Raw genomic sequence first — 16,917 nt, 5'->3', positions numbered from 1 at the left:
AAGGCGCAAGCAACTCCTTGAGCAAGAGCGCTTGTGGTTCAGGTGAATGTGAAGTTCTTCTTGGTGCCTGCAGCCAAGCATGTTTCATGCACAGGACCTGGTGACTGTATGTCAGATGTCCCTATTTTGTGTCACAGGTTGTCATCTGCAGAAAAATGTTATACCACTTGAGCTACCTAAGAGCCAGTGGGCCTCTGACATGTACACATCCCATGTATACATGTGGGGCTCATTTATGTTGGAGTCTGCTTCTTCTGTTTAAAAAATTTTATTATACCTCACTCTCCCTCCTCCTTCCTTCTCTTCCTCCCTGACACGCACGGTACACACGTGGGGATCAGAAGACAGTTTTTAGGAGTTGGTCTTCTCCTTCCACCATGTGGGTCTAGGGGATGAAATTCGGTTCCCTAGGCTTGGCAGCAAGCATCCTTACCTGCTGAGCCATCTCACCAGCCCTAGAGGCTGCCTCTTATGATTTAACAGTAGCTTCTCCAGTCTCCCGGGATAAGATGTGAATGTGGTGGTCCTCAGCAGGCAGTATTCCTGCCCACCTATCATGTGTTTTAGGCCACGAGCTGGATTCCTGTGGTAGGACTATGGCACTTGTCCTCTGTAGAGCTCTGGGGTTGAGTAAGAGAGAAAGTATCCCATTTTACAGAGGGTGCACATAGCCATGAAAGGGGGCAGAGATCTTGAAGGAGAATTTTGAATTTTGGCAGGCCAAGAAGGGTCAGGAGGTAATCTCTCTCTCTCTCTCTCTCTCTCTCTCTCTCTCTCTCTCTCTCTCTCTCTCTCTCCATATATATATGTACATATATACATATATATATGAATAATTATAGCAGAAACCACAGGCTGGTGAGCAGAAATCGTCAGAACTTGTAAGGAAGGAGAAATGAAAACCATAGCAGCTAGGGAAAGGCCAGAAAGATGATACGAGTTCTTGTTCAGCACCCCAAACTAGCTGGAAGAGAATTTTTCTGCCTCTGAACCTAGGGAGGAATTGTTGCATACCAAGAAAAAGAATGAATATTTACCTTCTGTAGAGCAGGCAGTGTGGAGTTGGTTCTTTTTATTGTTTTTTCATTAGCTAAAGCTGCCTGGGCTAAAACCAGATAGACAAGGATATGGAGGGGCCTGGTCAGCAATCGGTATGATTGTGAAGTCTTGGGTAGCAGGAGACAAGGTGTGGACTGGCCCCCTGCTGTGCTCTGAGGGTCCTCTAAGGTCTCCGAGTCCCAGGCATGTTAGCTAATAGATGCAGGCTGCACTGACCACTGCTGGCCCACTGACTGCACGTCTCTCACCCCCTGCAGGTTCCTTTTAGTCTTCTCCTGCCTTGTGCTTTCTGTGTTTTCTACCATCAAGGAGTATGAGAAGAGCTCCGAGGGGGCCCTCTACATCTTGGTAAGCCCCACACTTGGGCAGGGCATGGGGAGAGGCCTAGAGGCTGGGAAATAGACCTCTGCAGCACAGTCTGCCTCCCAGCAGAAGAGAAATCTGCTTCTGGTTCTGCCCTCAACCCTCATCATCTGAGTCTGCATACACGGTCTCCTCCAGAGTAGTTAGTGTTCTTTCTTGCACACACAGCTACTGTTGCTCCCAGCATTGTGGTATAGAGACCTCAAGCCCCTTCCCAGCCTCCCAGTCCCTAGAAGTGATATTTCAGCATCCAGCAGTTCTCACTATACCCCCTTTCCGCCCTGCTCTCTGGAGTCTCCGTTCTCAGGTGCCCCCACTGAATTGTGTGGTGCTCCCCAGAAGATGTGGGTGAAGGGGTGGGAGGCCATGATGCTCACTCACATAAACCCTGTGATGGGACAGGGGTGGGTGTCATGGAAACGGGACTGTAATTCCTCTGTTGCCATTGGTAACGGAGGTGGCCCTTCAAGAATGATCCTACTAGAGTGCTTTTCCACCCACTTTGCCCCACTGCCCTGGAGCCACCTGAATTCTAGAAGAACCTGTTCTCCCTTTGGTGTGACTGGGAACTCTCTCAGCTCAGCTCTGCTGTGCCCACCCTTCACCCTGACACTAGAAACTCCCACTCCAGCTCAGAAGGGAGGCGAGAAGGGGGATTCTTCAGGTGGTCTACAGGACTTTCTGGCAGCAGTAAGTCCCTGGAGGATCTGTTTCTAGCAGGGATTCAATCCTGGATGACATAAGCTAGGTGCCCTATGGGGTTTGAGCTAAGTCTGAAGCTCTGATTTCTAGCTTCTGATCCCTGGGGCTTTATCCATCCCTGTTCTGAAAGTGTCATGCAGTATAGAGATAGCCCTCCTAAGGCCTGATAGTGTCCTCATCTGTGTTCCTCCCATCTCCCAGGAAATCGTGACCATCGTGGTATTCGGTGTTGAGTACTTTGTGAGGATCTGGGCTGCAGGCTGCTGCTGCCGGTATCGAGGCTGGAGGGGCAGGCTCAAGTTTGCCAGGAAGCCGTTCTGTGTGATTGGTGAGGCCTAGTGGACATGCCTGCCATAGTTGGGTCTGGGGAAGGAGTTGCCTCGGTCTTGGCCACAATGGGCTGAGTGAGAGGATAGGGCCTTCTGGAAGTTCCTTGTTATCACTGACCTAGAGTTGGAGGCCAGGGCTGACAGGGCCTAGGTCTTGGGAGGGGGACAAACCACCCTGTGGACACCATAAGTAGGCAGGGTGGGCACTGGAAATCACCCTTCCCAGGGCCCCACATGAGACCCCGCATGCCTATGGGGACATTGAATCCTCCTCTGGGGGCCCTGGGAAGGAGATGCTGTGATCTATGCTTGTCTCCCACAGATATCATGGTGCTGATCGCCTCCATCGCTGTACTGGCTGCTGGGTCCCAGGGCAATGTCTTTGCCACATCTGCGCTTCGGAGCCTGCGGTTCTTGCAAATCTTGCGGATGATCCGTATGGACCGGAGGGGTGGCACCTGGAAGCTCCTGGGATCGGTGGTCTACGCTCATAGCAAGGTGAGCAGCCCTGGTCCTGCCTGGGGCCTGCTGTTTACCATGGCCTCCAGGCTCCAGGCTGATCTAAGCTGATGCAGTCACAGACCAGGCACGATATAAATGAGCCTCTCCTTTTATCCCATGGCTGACTGTCTTCCTCACCTGTCCTCAGAAGCTATTTTCTATTCTTAGTGTGAGCAATTCTTCCTGTAGTTGGCAGCCCCTGTAGCTGAGCTACATTTCCCTTCCTGGTTCTGAGGGCCTGGATCGATACTTTGCCTGAATCACCTGCTTAGGGGTTGTTTAAACTGTGGCTTGTGGCGGCTGATGAACAGGGTACTTATGGGGTGGCTGTGGGTGCATATTCTGTGTTGAAGGAGTCTTCAGTGGCCAAGACCTGGTTTCTGCCATTTTGTACTATGGAACCTTTGTGCTCTTTATTTTCTCATTGCCTCAGATGTTTTCTATCTTGCCTGGTCCCCCACCCCTTTCTGTCAGCCATGAGTGTGTCAGGGCAGGCACTGGGCTTTGGGAAAGTTGATTTCACTGAAGGCCTGGTCTCTCCCTGCTCTCTGCACTGCACACCCTGAGTGTTGGGAACTGAGTATATGCCTGTTGAGGCCTGTACCTCTTGGGGATATCTCCACAGTGTTGGGACCCCAGCTGTTAGGGGTATGTGCTTCCATAGCTATGGACAGGGTGTTTAAAGGGCTGCTGGCTGCTCTGCTCCCAGATCTAAAATAGTCAGCTGAAAGTTGCATTGTCCAGCCAGCACTCACTCTTCATTATCCAGGGCAAGCCCTGTTGCCAATTCTGACCAGTGTCTATTCTAGTTGTACCTTGCTGGCATCAGGAGGGGATTCCATCCTCCAAGTCCCTCGAGCTGCCCAGTCGAGGGCAGGGCTCCCATGCTGGGTTTCCAGGCTAGCCTGAGAAGGACAATGATGTGGCTTCCTGCCTTTGCAGGAGCTGGTGACTGCCTGGTACATTGGCTTCCTCTGCCTCATCCTGGCCTCGTTTCTGGTGTACTTGGCAGAAAAGGGTGAGAATGACCACTTTGACACCTACGCAGATGCACTCTGGTGGGGTCTGGTAAGTCCTGCTCATTGGTCCCCGTTCCTTCCTCCTCCACATCCTCTGGCTACTGCTATCCCAAGGATGTACACCCTGCCCCTTGGGACCTGAAGGAGAGACCTTGCTGCCTTTAGGCTGAGCTGGGTGGGCATGTCTCTTGGAGGACACCTGGTGGCTGGCTGTGGACATGATGACGACTGAGGCTGATGTGCTGCTTGTGTTAGTAGATGTGAGGGGGAGGGGTGCGGACTGGCTTCTGTTACCTTCCTGCAGTTCTCCATTTGGCACTGGACTGTGTAGGAGAAAGATTAGGGTGGGGAATATTGAGGCTCTGAGAGTAATGACCAGTAAAGCCATCCTGGGGCTCCCCAGCTCAGGAGTTTGAATGACTCTCATAACTTTGGAGCAGTGTGAGGGTGGAGGCAACATTGTAATCTTGGTCTTCCATTCCCAAGGCCATCTGCCACTATTCCAGGCACTTGTGCTGGCCTTCCATCTCCAGTCAATCCTGTCTTTCATTGTGAGAGACAAGGGAGAGTTCAAAGTGAGGATGGCTCAGTGGATAAAGTAATTACTTTGAAAGCATGGGGACTTCAGTTTGGATCTCCAGGAGCTATGTAAAAGTTGCGTACACACACACACACACACACACACACGCACACGTACACATACACGCACATGCACACGTGTGTGTACACACACACACACACACACACACACACACACACAGTGCAAATGGAAAACACAGGCCCTGACTCTCTGGGATGTATTTTTTAGGTGGTCTGCAGCCTCTGACAGTGGCTTTAATTGCAGCTTCCCCAAGACTTGCTGCCACCCAGGTGGCCTTTGTGCCTGAGGCTCCCCGTGCTTGACTCTGCCTAGGACATTCCAGAAGTCCTCTCTCACTGCTCCTTTCCAGAAGGGCCTAGTAGTCATCTTTGGACTTCTGCTTGGAGTGGATATGAAAGACAGGTTTCCTAGGACCCTGTTTTCTGATCTTGCTTTCTAGAGCCCACACTAGCCCTGAGACCTTCTCCAATGAGATAGGAATGGGTTTCTCCTAGCCCCTCCCACATTGTTTTGACTCCTTGGAGGCTCAGGCAGAGGCTGTTGTCACCTGACTAGCCATGAGGTGATAACCTAGGCAGATGCTGTGCTTGCAGAGTCACTGGGGGAGGATCAGACAACTGCCCCTGGGGTGAAGCCACAGGGCAGTTTACTTGAGATCTTGCTGATACCCAACAGCCTGGAACACCTTGTCCTTTTGGGAGGAAGCAGGGCTATTAGGAATGAAGAACATTTAAGGCTGGAGATGACTGGTGGAGGAGAATGTGAGATAGGCCCAAAGCAGGAACAGCTGGATTGTTTGAGTGTGTATGCCCAGGCTCTGATGAGGGAGTCAGCTTGGCACCCAGGAGTCCTGAACTGTAACCAGTTGGCCCCAGGGTCCTGTGAGGGTGATACAGCCTATTCTCTTCAGAATTTTCTTGGGCCTAGGCCTTCCTTCTCTTTCAGAATGGAAGCAAACATTTATCTTTATTGTTTCAAAGTAATCCCTGTATTTTAAAATGTTCATGGGTTTCTAAAATACAGGCCCCCCACTACTACCCATCTGTCTTCTTGGCTACCTTCTACCCACCACCTCTTGCCTCTTCCCCTCCTGGGCCAGACCCTCTCCTAGACTGTCTTCCGTTCTCCCTGAATCCTGCTCTCCTAGGCCATTCCAAGTCCCAACACCCTGTGGATCTGGAATTCTTGCATGTCCTTGATTTTGTCCCCTGACTTTGTGGGCGCTCACCAGTTAACTGGTGCTTCCTTCCTCTGAGCACAGAGGAGGGACTTGAAATGCCAGCAATTCATCTGGATGAAAACTGCTCTCCTTGCTTGGTGTCTGTGTGTAAACTGTGTAGTCTACCCTCTCAGGTATGAATTAGGGGAGCCTTGGGAATGATTCCCCTTCCAGTGTAGAAAAAAGATTGGGGTCTGACAGGATTATAGAATACAGGACAGCCTATGCTGACCCTGGCCTTGTTTTGCCCTCGTATGAATGATGTAGGAAGGATAACCCTCCTGTAGGTCCAGTCAAAGTTGTAGTGGCCATCAGTGTCCAGCTTCCCCCTAAACTATTTGGGTGAACTTCCCATGACTGAGCAGAGACATCTGGCCTGGTATTGTGGCCTCTGTGGTAAGCCATTGCCAGCCTTTCCAAGTGACCAGAGCCCCCCTGCCCCTCAGATCACCCTGACAACCATTGGCTATGGAGACAAGTACCCGCAAACCTGGAACGGGAGACTGTTAGCAGCGACGTTCACCCTCATTGGTGTCTCGTTCTTCGCTCTTCCTGCTGTAAGTCCTGTGTGCCTTCCTGTTCTGGGGATGTTAGGGGTCTTAGAGGCTCCCTGTAAGACTTGGCCACGGCCCACCCGTAAACCATGAACTTGGACAGGAGCAGGTCCCTGTGGGGTTGACAGTCCCTAGAGAGGCCCCAGACTCGATCAGAGTGAGGCTGCTCTGGCTTAGATGCCTATAGTCTCCTTAGACAAATTTCTAGTGTCTTTAGATCAGGCCTTTTCACATAGCTCTGCTGATTTCTGTGGCTTTTCCATCTAAATGACTCTAGATAATGGGGGTCCTCATTTACCACATACAGAATGGGTATATTGACTGCTGCATTGGGGCTGACAGAGGGCAGCTGGCTGCAGCTGCCTTGTGGACACAGCAGGTTAGGAGGGCTTCTGATTGGGATCACTAGGCACTGCCTTCTGCTAACCAGAGGTTCCCTGGGCCTGGAGGTGCTAAAGAATTCTAAAGATATAGGAAGGTGCACCCACAAAACACAGGTATTGTAGGCAAGGGTGAGGAGGGGTATGATCCCAGGATGTGGTCTGATTTCATTGACTTGCAGGGCATTTTGGGATCCGGCTTTGCCTTGAAAGTCCAAGAGCAGCATCGGCAAAAACACTTTGAGAAACGGAGGAATCCTGCAGCAGGTCTGATCCAGGTGAGCCTTAGTCCCTGTTAGGGTCCAACCCCTGTTCTGATTCCATCTCACCTAGAAGGGAGCCCACTAGGGTCTTGGCACTGACAATAGCTGTACCATGCTTTTCCCTGTCTATGGATAGGCTATAGCTTGTGTTTGGAAAACAAGGTTGTGTTCAGCATAAGAATAGATTGACCATCTGAGGTCACACCCAGTGACTCATGGTAGTGCTGCTGGATGGACCTATCCCCAGAGATCACTTGGCTCAGGTCATACTGTCTCAGGAACCATCAAGGTCATTCCCAGTGTCCTGTGAGGTAGGTGGCTCATCACACCTATTCTGTGAGACCCACAGCTTAGAGAGGTTGCAAGTCTGCTAGCAAGTGCCTCCTGAGGCACATCTGTGCCACTTCAGCTTGAGCTGTGGACTGTGCCTTGCTGCTCTGTGCTTGCTCAGGTGGTCTTACCATTTAGGGGCAGGTGAGATGTGCAGGCCGCCTGAGCATGCATGCAGAACACAGAGTCCTCATGGACTCTGGAGTTAGCCAGGATTTCCTGCCAGATGAATGTGGCCATCTGTATCTGTCTTTCTTTTAAAAGATGTGGCCTTCACTGTCTCAACCTTGGGTACAGCTTCCTTTTGTGTCAATACTACATAGCTTTCATCATAAAACATGTGGATATTGTTTTTTAATTTCAAAATATACAAAAAAGAATAGAATGCTCATTTGAAAAATAACTCCATGTCCATGGGGCCAAAAGGTTTGACAGGGAGCAGCATAAATTGAGTACCACCCCCATATATTCAAAGGCCATTCAACAGCGCCCCGTGAGTCTACCACCAAAGAGCAATAGCATAGCTGTTCCTGCCTCACCCACAAGTGCCTCCTTATTTGTCTTGCCTACACAGTTTCCCCACTGTGAATTTCAGGGTCGTTCCCAGAGCTTTATCTCCAGCTCATTTATGACATATAACCACAGGGTGAAGGCATTGTGGTAGAACAGTTGATCAAAGGGTCTTCCTTTGAGTAAAGATGACTTTTCTACATATTTGGGGCCAAGGCTTTGGTTAACAATGACCCCAGTAGCCTTCATATAGGTGCAGGGGTAGAAAAGCTGATTTTTCAAGAGGATTATCACCTGTTTATGATTCTGGCTCCCAACCAGAAAAATACTTGGAGAGGGAGTCTCAAAGGAGGTACCAGGCCTTCTGTGCCCTTAATGCATCCTATAGAAGTCAGCCTAGCCAGCCTGGCCCTCATGTAGTCCTTGATGTTATTGAAAGACTGATGGAGACCAAAGTAAGTAAAATGAAACTCCATGTTTAGGGACTGGATGACATAATTAAAATGTTCTTTTAAAACATTGGCATGCAGGTTCAGTGCCCTCCACCCCCTTTCTACAGAAATGGGAAAGCTAATCCTAAGGTGACTGAGGAATTACAATGGATGCTGGATATTCCAGGACAGCACTGTAGGAGGACCAATTATGGAGGCTCTTACACTTTCATATTTTAAATCTTATTCAAAGCTGCAGCAATCAAAACAGTATAGTTCTCTGGATGGAGAGATGACTCAGCGGTTAAGAGCATTGTCTGCTCTTCTAGAGGCCATGAGTTCAAATCCCAGCAACCACATGATGGCTCACAACCATCTGTAATGGGATGCAGATATACATGTATATAGAGCATTCATACATTAAATAAATAAATTAATTAAAAAAACAAAAACAGAAAAACAAAAAAAGCCGGGCGGTGGTGGTGCATGCCTGTAATCCCAGCACTTGGGAAGCAGAGGCAGGCAGATTTCTGAGTTTGAGGCCAGCCTGGACAAGTGTACCAGTAGAACAGTGAGCCTATGTGTCAACTGATTTCAGATAAGGCACTAAGTTGTCTAATGAGAACTGTTTCAACACATGGTATTAGGGAACTGGAGACCTGTTTTGTTGTTCTTGTTTTCTTGCTTGTAACAGAGTCTCTATAGCCCAGGCTGGCCTCACGTGATCCTCTTGCTTCAGCCTCCGAGGTTCTGTAGAATAGACATGGTGTCATCATCCTCTGTTTTTAATATTTTCTTTAAAAAGATGATGTTTGGTTAGGCTGTTTCTTTTTAAAGATTTATTTATTTATTATATGTAAGTACACTGTAGCTTTCTTCAGACGCTCCATAAGAGGGCATCAGATCTCGTTACGGATGGTTGTGAGCTACCATGTGGTTGCTGGGATTTGAACTCAGGACCTTTGGAAGAGTAGTCAGTGCTGTTAACTGCTGAGCCATCTCATCAGCCCTAGGTTAGACTTTATGGTGTTTACTTGTAATCCCAGAACTTTGGAGCTGAGGTGAGAAGCTCTTGAGTTTGAGGCTAGGCTGGGGTGTATAGTGAGATGTTGCAGGAGGGCAGGGAGCTAAATCTATTAAACTATTTAGAAGTAAGCAAGCTTTATTGTTTTTATCTTTTATATTTGATACCAAAACATAAATTAAAATTAAATCAAAATTAGGTCAAAATTAAAAATGTGTGCCTCAAAGGACATTCAAGAGTGACAAGACAATTCAGAGAATGGGAGAAAGGTTTGGAAATGAGCTTAATATCCAGAATATATGAAGAACCCCAGTAGCTCAAGCGCAAAAGACAAACAACCCAGAGGGTTTGGGTGCAAGGGACTTGAATGGACATTTTTTTTTCAAGAAGAAAGACAGCTGGCCGTAGACATATGACAAGATGCCATTAGATGAATGAAGATCAAATCATGAAATGCCAGTTGACCCTCGTGGGAATGGTTAAAATTTTAAAAATGGAAAGTAATCATTGGTGGGAACTTAGTGGCACTGGACTTTCACACACCACTGGTGGGGTGTAAGGTGTAGCTACCACTCAGAAAGCCATAATCAGAGTTGGGCTCAGTGGTAGAGCACTTGTCTCACATGTGTGAAGCTCTGGATTCTACCCTTGATACCAAAAGAAAAGGGAAGGAGAGAGGAATCAACCAAATAAACAAAAACAATCAGCAAAGAAAGGTGACACGCAACATTGTTACCCATGTGTCATGTGACATTGTTGCCCACATTCTTGCCATGTGACGGGTAACATTATTGCCTTTCCCACATGTCCATTCCTTTGTTAGGACCCAAAACAGGTGATTAACCAAAATCCTCCATGTTTATAGTGCATATAACAGTCAAAATATGTGTGAGCTATGCTCACTGGTGGATGATCAAAATGTATGTGATCTGTTTGTTAAGTCAAGTATTATTCAGTCCCAAAGGGATGCAGCTCAGTGGGCAATGTGCACAATCCTGTTTCCAGGGCCTTTCCCTCCATGCAAGAAACTAACAGGCAGACCATTCAGTCATGAGATTCCATCATAGGAAATTTCCAAAACAATCAAATCTGTAGAGACTGAAAGACTGGTGCTACCAGAGCCTGGTGGGAGGTCGGAATGGAAGTGTCTACTTTATGTCTGGGCCTGGCTCCCTAAGGGTAAGAAGCTGGGGATAGACTGTTGCTATGGCCACATAGTGTTATGTGTACTTTAAAGGAGTTTAAAGGAGTACTTTAAACATGGTAGACTTCATGTTGTGTGGATTATGATGAATATAAAAAAAGAAAAGAAATGCATACAGAATGGGAAAAGGCTTGAGCCAGTGAAGAAGCCTGGGCCAATATGCCTGGCGAAAGGAGTCCAGTCCTCCCAAACCTTGTCCCCATTCCCAGGTCTCATGGGGTTGGGAGTAAGACTTGTTTGGACTAGAGAGGCAATGAAGTCACTCAGTCGATGTCAAGGAAGACAAAAGAGAAGATCACCAAGGCTCACTGCAGACTCACTTTGAGTAGGAGGCAGAGTATCTCTCATACCCCACCAGCTTCTGCGGGCATCATACTTCTCCCACAAGGTTAAACTGAGGCTGTGGGGTGAAGACAGGCATGGGGCTACAGTTCTATGTGGGTGAGGTCCCTGGAGATGGGTAGCCTCAGCTCTGCCACAACAATCTCACCTCTTTCCACTGCAGTCTGCCTGGAGATTCTATGCTACTAACCTCTCACGCACGGACCTGCACTCCACGTGGCAGTACTACGAGCGGACAGTCACTGTCCCCATGTACAGGTACTGCGCCAGGCCCAGCCTCGCCACCCTGCATGGTGGTTTGCTTTTTAATTTACATTTGCTTTTTAAAACCCCATTCATTTGTATTTGTTTTCAAGTGTATGTATTTTTTCCACAAAGGGTTCTGTGTGGTGTATTTCACAGTATTGATTTTGTTCTTTGTTTTACAGTATTGTGGCTTTTATTTCTTAGTCTTGTACCCATCCTTTGTTTTCCATTCCTTGGGTACATTGTGTTGTGATCCCCACTCCAAGACATTCCATGAAATGAATGCTAGCTTTAGTGCTGGAGGCTGCAAAGCCTCTAGTAGCCCAAGACTTAAGAAGTATAGACTGTGTTCTCCTGCAAAGACCAGGGCAACTATGGTGTGTATGCATATAGGGAATAACCCAGACTACAGTGAGAGTTTAGAGCTAGGAAAGTCATATGGTCAATGGGGTCCCAGCATCCTCAGCAACACAATACACATGGCCCCCCAGGAAAATCTGGAAAGCAGGAAAAGTCAGAAAGTGCCTTTCTGGGGACCACCAGGGGACAGTGCCGGCTGCCTCAGAAGACAGGTGGCAGTACTGGCTTAGGGATTGTGTGCACAAAGCTTGAGCTTAGATGAGCTTAGTAAGGCAAGGCAGTGAGGCCCAAAACTGTAAGTCACTCTGAATGAGAGAGAAAGGGAGGGGGAGAGACAGGCAGACAGACACAGAAACAGAGAGAGAGAAAGAGAGAGACAGAGAGAGACAAAGAGAGACAGAGAGACAGAAAGTCAGAGACAGAAAGACAGAGACAGAGATAGACCAGGTCTCCCCAGTTTTGTTACCTGATTCAGACCATTTCATTCCACATGTTTCTGTCTATCTGAGCCATCCCCAGGTAGCATGGACACAGAGCTCTGTCAGGACTCCTGGGCTGGGGATCATCTTCAGGGATCAGACAACCAGCAATGGTCAGATAGACCATAGACCATTCTGCCTACATCAGTCTTGGCAAGGCATTGCTTGGGACAAAGATGGCTCTGCCATCAGCGCTCGCCCACGGCTTCTCTGCAGCCCTGAGCCCTCACCTGGCCCTGCCTCAAGCTCCGTGCTCCTTGCAGGGCATTGAGACAGGACTGAGCTACGGGCTAATTTTCTTTATTCTGTTGTCTCCCCCTACTTCCCTCAACTTTCTTTTTCATTTTCTTTTTCTTATCCCGTTCTTTTAAAACATTTGGTTCTTTTCCCTTTGTGTGTATGTGTGTGTGAAACCCTTGAAAGCTCACAAACTCAAACCTATGGGGCCTCCAGGTAGGACATGCATGGGATGGAAGATGTGTGTAGCTTTCGTCTGTCTGAGTTTGGGGTGGGGCAAGCCCTCCAGAGCTCATATCCCATCCTAGAGCACCTGCCCTATAGTCCTCATGCTACTATTGTCAGACCCTGTCACCCGATGGCCCCTTCCTGCCTGGAATCCCTGTGTTAACCCTATAGTGCCTTCTGGGCCAGCGTGAGCATACCTTGCCTCTCTGATTCCTGCTTCCTTAGCTGCTGCTCCCCTGTCGCTGGATCCCTCGTCCTCACTGTGTCTTGTCCTTTGGCCTGCTTCCTGCCATGTCTTACAGCTGTGGTTCCCTAACCCTGCTTCTACTTATGAGCAGTGTCGGGCGTGGGACTAACTATGTGTCTAAGGGATCTATGTTTAGGACTAGGAGCACATCCCAGACTAGAATCTTACTTTGAACATCTGCCCTAGGTTCTCTCTTCCATAGTCTGAGTGCCCCCATGACCCGAGAGTCTTTATACTACAGTGGAGAAAGCATGAAGGCCCAGGGAACAGAGCCATTTATTCTGGGTGGTTTAGGAACAATTTGGGAAGCAGGTAACAGTCTTTGTTCATGTGCAGGTAGCTATACTACTCAGGAAGTCGTACTCCACATGTAGAAGGAGAGCCACCTCTTTACCCTGCTTGGGTGAGGTCTGTGCTGGAGGAAGACTCCCATTCCAGCGTAGCCTTACAAAATGGATCAATCCTTCCTGACCTGGTCCAATAGCAGGTATAGGTCCTTTTCTCTGGAGCTGTGACCTGTCTCCTGCCTTTTATAAGGTCTGGACTAGGAGATTAAGCACTTGACTCTCAAAATAGAAGGATTCCTGGGTAGGCCCTTGGACATCTTCCCAGACCCCAGGGGTGCAGGTAACTGTGGTAGTAACATCTAATGTCCTGCCTCTCCCGGGGCTCCCATTCTCCTGGCAGGTGTAAGACCTGTGTCCTGTCCTGTCTGCTTCTTCTCTCCTCAGTTCATCTTTTCCAGCCAATACTACACTCAGAAAGAAAATGTCCCCCAGAACCCCCAACCTGTGTGGCTGGAGTTGTCCCGACAGTGTTCTTGGATTAGCCCATACTCTCCTGGGGTTGCTCCTCTCCCAATCCTTTGTGACTGCTCAGGGGTGACCAGCTATGTGCACGGCCCTACTCCATGTGTCTGCCCCTGGTTGCTGCTTCGTGTGTCCTGGGCATGCATCCAGTGTGGCTGGGAGGGCTGGGCTTACATGTGTCTAACCTGGCCTTACATGTGTCTAACCTGGCCTGTGTGGTGGTGGTAAATGTGGGTGTTCAAAGCAGAGGGATGTGCCAGGGACCCTGCTCCAGGCCCCAGGGCTGGGTGAAGGTGGAAGGTCGGCCCTCCTGGCCCCAGCTGACTAACTTGATTGCTAGGCTCCAGCTTTTGCCGACCTGTCAAGGACAACGAATGGCTTGGGGGAAGGGAGGCAAAAAAACAAAACAAAACAACACAAAACAAAACAAAACCAAAAAAGCAAAGGGTAGGAAAAGAGAAGCTCACAGGACTTGTGGTGTTTTGTTTTAGGATTTTTCAGAGCCTTTCTAGGTCTGCCCCTGGGGCTGGGGCTGTGAAGCAAAGAAGGCCCAGATGTAGCTACCCTTGCCAGAGTCTGTGCAGCCTATGGGGGTGAAAGGAGAGAGGAGGAGAAGATAACCATAGACAGCAGTGGCTCAGGGGTGTAGGGTGGGTTTCTGCCTGGAACTGGAGTGAAGAGTAAGTTGGCCAGTGAACTCAGCTGCCCTTCTGTTTTAGAGATGGTTGGGGAGCTGTTAAATGTTTGAGTGGGAGAAGAGTAAGGCTACTGGGCGTGTTTGAGAGACCTGCTGGAGTGGGGGTGGGGCAGAGAGACGGTGAGAGTCTTGAGAGAGTCCCGGTGAGAAGAGCAGACATAGGAAGACACAGAACATTTCCAGTACCTGTGGTCACACAGAGAGGAGGGCTAGCAGTGCTGGACTGGGAGGTGGCTCACTGCTGCAGGAACCCAAGCATAAGAATCCAAGTTTTGTGCTTTTTAGCTAAGGGGTCAAGAATGAAAGACAAGATGAGGTAGAGGGTCCTGAGGAGCCTGGCATGTAGTCAGGACCCTGGGAGGCCAGTGTTGAAAGAGAGACCAGAGGAATCTGCAGCGTGAGGGTGTCCTGGAACAGGTAGGATCAGAACTGGGAAATGAGTGTCAGGGCTCAGGGTCACAAGAGCCAAGGGACTGTTGTGTTTATTCTAAAACAAGATGGAGATTTCATGGACCAGGCAGGAGCAGTTTACCAGGAGGAAACTGAGGGTCTAAGGCTGAAAGTGAGATGGGACAAGGAGATTTTTTTTTTTACCCCTGTGCGGCAAGGGTTCACCTTCTGTATAGCACATGCCTTCCCCAATACTGTCTGTGGCAATGGACTGGCCAAACGCCAGGGCAGGCAGGCAGAAGCCTGGTGTGGTCTGCCAGCGGTGTGTGACCAGGTCAGGAAAAGGAACAGAGCCATGTTATATGCTGAGGGTCCTAAAAGCACCAGGGTCTGATGAGATCAGGCTTTTCTTCTCAGTTGTCCAGGATAATCATCCAAGAGTCCTAGAAATGAGCTTCTCTTTGCCCAGCAAAGCCCTTTTCTGTGACCTTCCCACTGCACCATTCCAGCCTTTGGAGGCAAAGACGCTCTGCAAAGGGACTTAAGGGTCTGAGACGTTGATATGTTGGGGTGCTATTCGCAGCTCCTTGAAATTTTCAGGGTCAGGGAAGTAGAGCAGAAGAGAGGTTGGGAAGAGGCACCCTACCTGGACTCTGCTCTCTTGATCTATTCCATGCCGATGAGCTGGGCCCTCGTGGCCTACTGTTCATTTCCTATGCCTGAAGCCCCAGGCCCCAGGAACATGAGAAGCAGGGGTGTGTGTATGTGGGGGGGGGGGGAATAAAGACAGCCCTGGAGCTTGGGAGAGGTGGAGGCACTGAGCCCAGAGCTTCAGGTGTTCTACACCCATGCTCTGGCATCTGCTGTTCACTCCCATGGATGGAGTAGATGTGGGTGTGCAGAGATGAGCCTCAGCTCTTAGGGGGTTAGGCTTACTCACCTCTCCTTCTCTTGCCTCAGGCTCATCCCGCCTCTGAACCAGCTGGAGCTGCTGAGGAATCTCAAGAGCAAATCTGGACTTACCTTCAGGTCAGCACAGGATCTCCTCCCAAGCTGAGGCTGGAACACTAGGGTAGAGTGGGCAGCCTGGGTCTCTTGAGAGGCTCTAGAACTTTGGCGGGTGACAAAAAGCCCTGGGGCATTCTTGGCTACTAGTCTTAAAGACTAGTTAGATTTTCCTAGCTGGATTAAGGATCCTATCGCTAGTAGAGTAGCTGGTTAAAGGGATGGGCACGAGGTGGGTGGGGTAAGGAGAGGACTTTGATAAAGGATCATCTGACTCATTCATGGCTCAAGTTTGGGTAGGAAGTAGTGTCCCAGCACTGCGTTCCCAATGTTGAGTGGTAACGTGTTTACAGTAGTACTGGTCTTTCAGTCACAGAATTTGTGACTCACAGTATTTGGACCAGTGATGGGTATAAAGACGGGCTTGCTTTCCACAGAAGTAGAGATTAAGTTAGAGCCCCAAGCAAATCCCTGTCTCCAAAGAGCCTTTGGAAGAACAGGGTGGTAGCGGTGGGCTGATGGTAGGCCCTGTTCCTAAACATATGTAGGCACTTCCGAACCTGCTCATGTGACCTCCAGTGACCTGTCCTACACCTGGATATTCTGAGTGGATTCTGGATCCATTCATCATCTTCATTTAAGAAAAGAGAACTTTGGAGAAAATAACAGGGCAGAAGCTAAATGAAGACACAGGCAAAGACTGTAGTGATATAGCCATAAGACAAAGCCACCTGGAATGGCAAGGTGGATCTTTTCCTAGAGTTTGTGAAGGAGTTCAGTCCAGCAATACCTTGACTTCTGGGTTTCTACTCCAGGACTGTCAAAGAGTAAATTGTGTGGGCTTAACAACCTGATTATGATGTCATGTTACTGAAGCTCTAGATAACTCAGATTCGGAGCTGACAATATGGGGTACTGTTTTAACAAACACCCAAGAGTGTGACAGTGGGTTTCAAATTGGGTGCTGATTGGGTGATATTAGAACAAACCTACACCACCTTGAAGGGATGGTTAGTGGAAGTATGGATGTTCAAAGATGCTCTGGGAAGTCCCCTAAGAAGTGAGGTTTCAGTTTGTAGTTGGTTGTTTAGTTGGTTTCATTGCCTATAGGATGTGGCAAGGCAGAAACATCATGGCATAAGGATGTAATGGGTGAAAACTGTTCATCTTGTGAAAGTTAGGAAGAAGAGAGAGACAGAAAGAAGCCAGAGACATGATTCACCCTTCAAAGGTGACAAAAAGACTCCGTTGATCTGTCTCTATATACATTCCCTGCACCTGCTAATAGCCTATTCTCTATAAACTCATGAATGGATTAACTCAAGGATGAGGTTGATTTGGTCACTTCTCAATGATGCCACCATTTGGGCACCAAGACCTCAGTCCAT

The 16,917-nt window shown here is 48.9% G+C and overlaps 1 protein-coding gene across 4 annotated transcripts in view; it reads left to right on the top strand.

Annotated features, from left to right (window-relative positions):
* Kcnq2 (potassium voltage-gated channel subfamily Q member 2) overlaps positions 1 to 16,917 on the top strand; it is a 60,011-nt gene that overhangs the window by 19,003 nt on the left and 24,091 nt on the right. For all 4 annotated transcript variants that reach the window (XM_052184562.1, XM_052184561.1, XM_052184563.1 and 1 more), the window contains exons 2-9: positions 1,317 to 1,407; positions 2,326 to 2,452; positions 2,776 to 2,951; positions 3,897 to 4,022; positions 6,240 to 6,350; positions 6,910 to 7,005; positions 10,995 to 11,089; positions 15,485 to 15,553. In XM_052184562.1, coding sequence (XP_052040522.1) covers positions 1,317 to 1,407; positions 2,326 to 2,452; positions 2,776 to 2,951; positions 3,897 to 4,022; positions 6,240 to 6,350; positions 6,910 to 7,005; positions 10,995 to 11,089; positions 15,485 to 15,553 — 891 coding nt within the window. The remainder of the gene's footprint in view (positions 1 to 1,316; positions 1,408 to 2,325; positions 2,453 to 2,775; positions 2,952 to 3,896; positions 4,023 to 6,239; positions 6,351 to 6,909; positions 7,006 to 10,994; positions 11,090 to 15,484; positions 15,554 to 16,917) is intronic.

The sequence above is a fragment of the Apodemus sylvaticus genome, chromosome 5 (genome assembly GCF_947179515.1).
Source record: "Apodemus sylvaticus chromosome 5, mApoSyl1.1, whole genome shotgun sequence".
In the NCBI taxonomy this organism is placed as follows: Eukaryota; Metazoa; Chordata; class Mammalia; order Rodentia; family Muridae; genus Apodemus; species Apodemus sylvaticus.
This window is presented reverse-complemented; position numbering and strand designations above follow the sequence as displayed.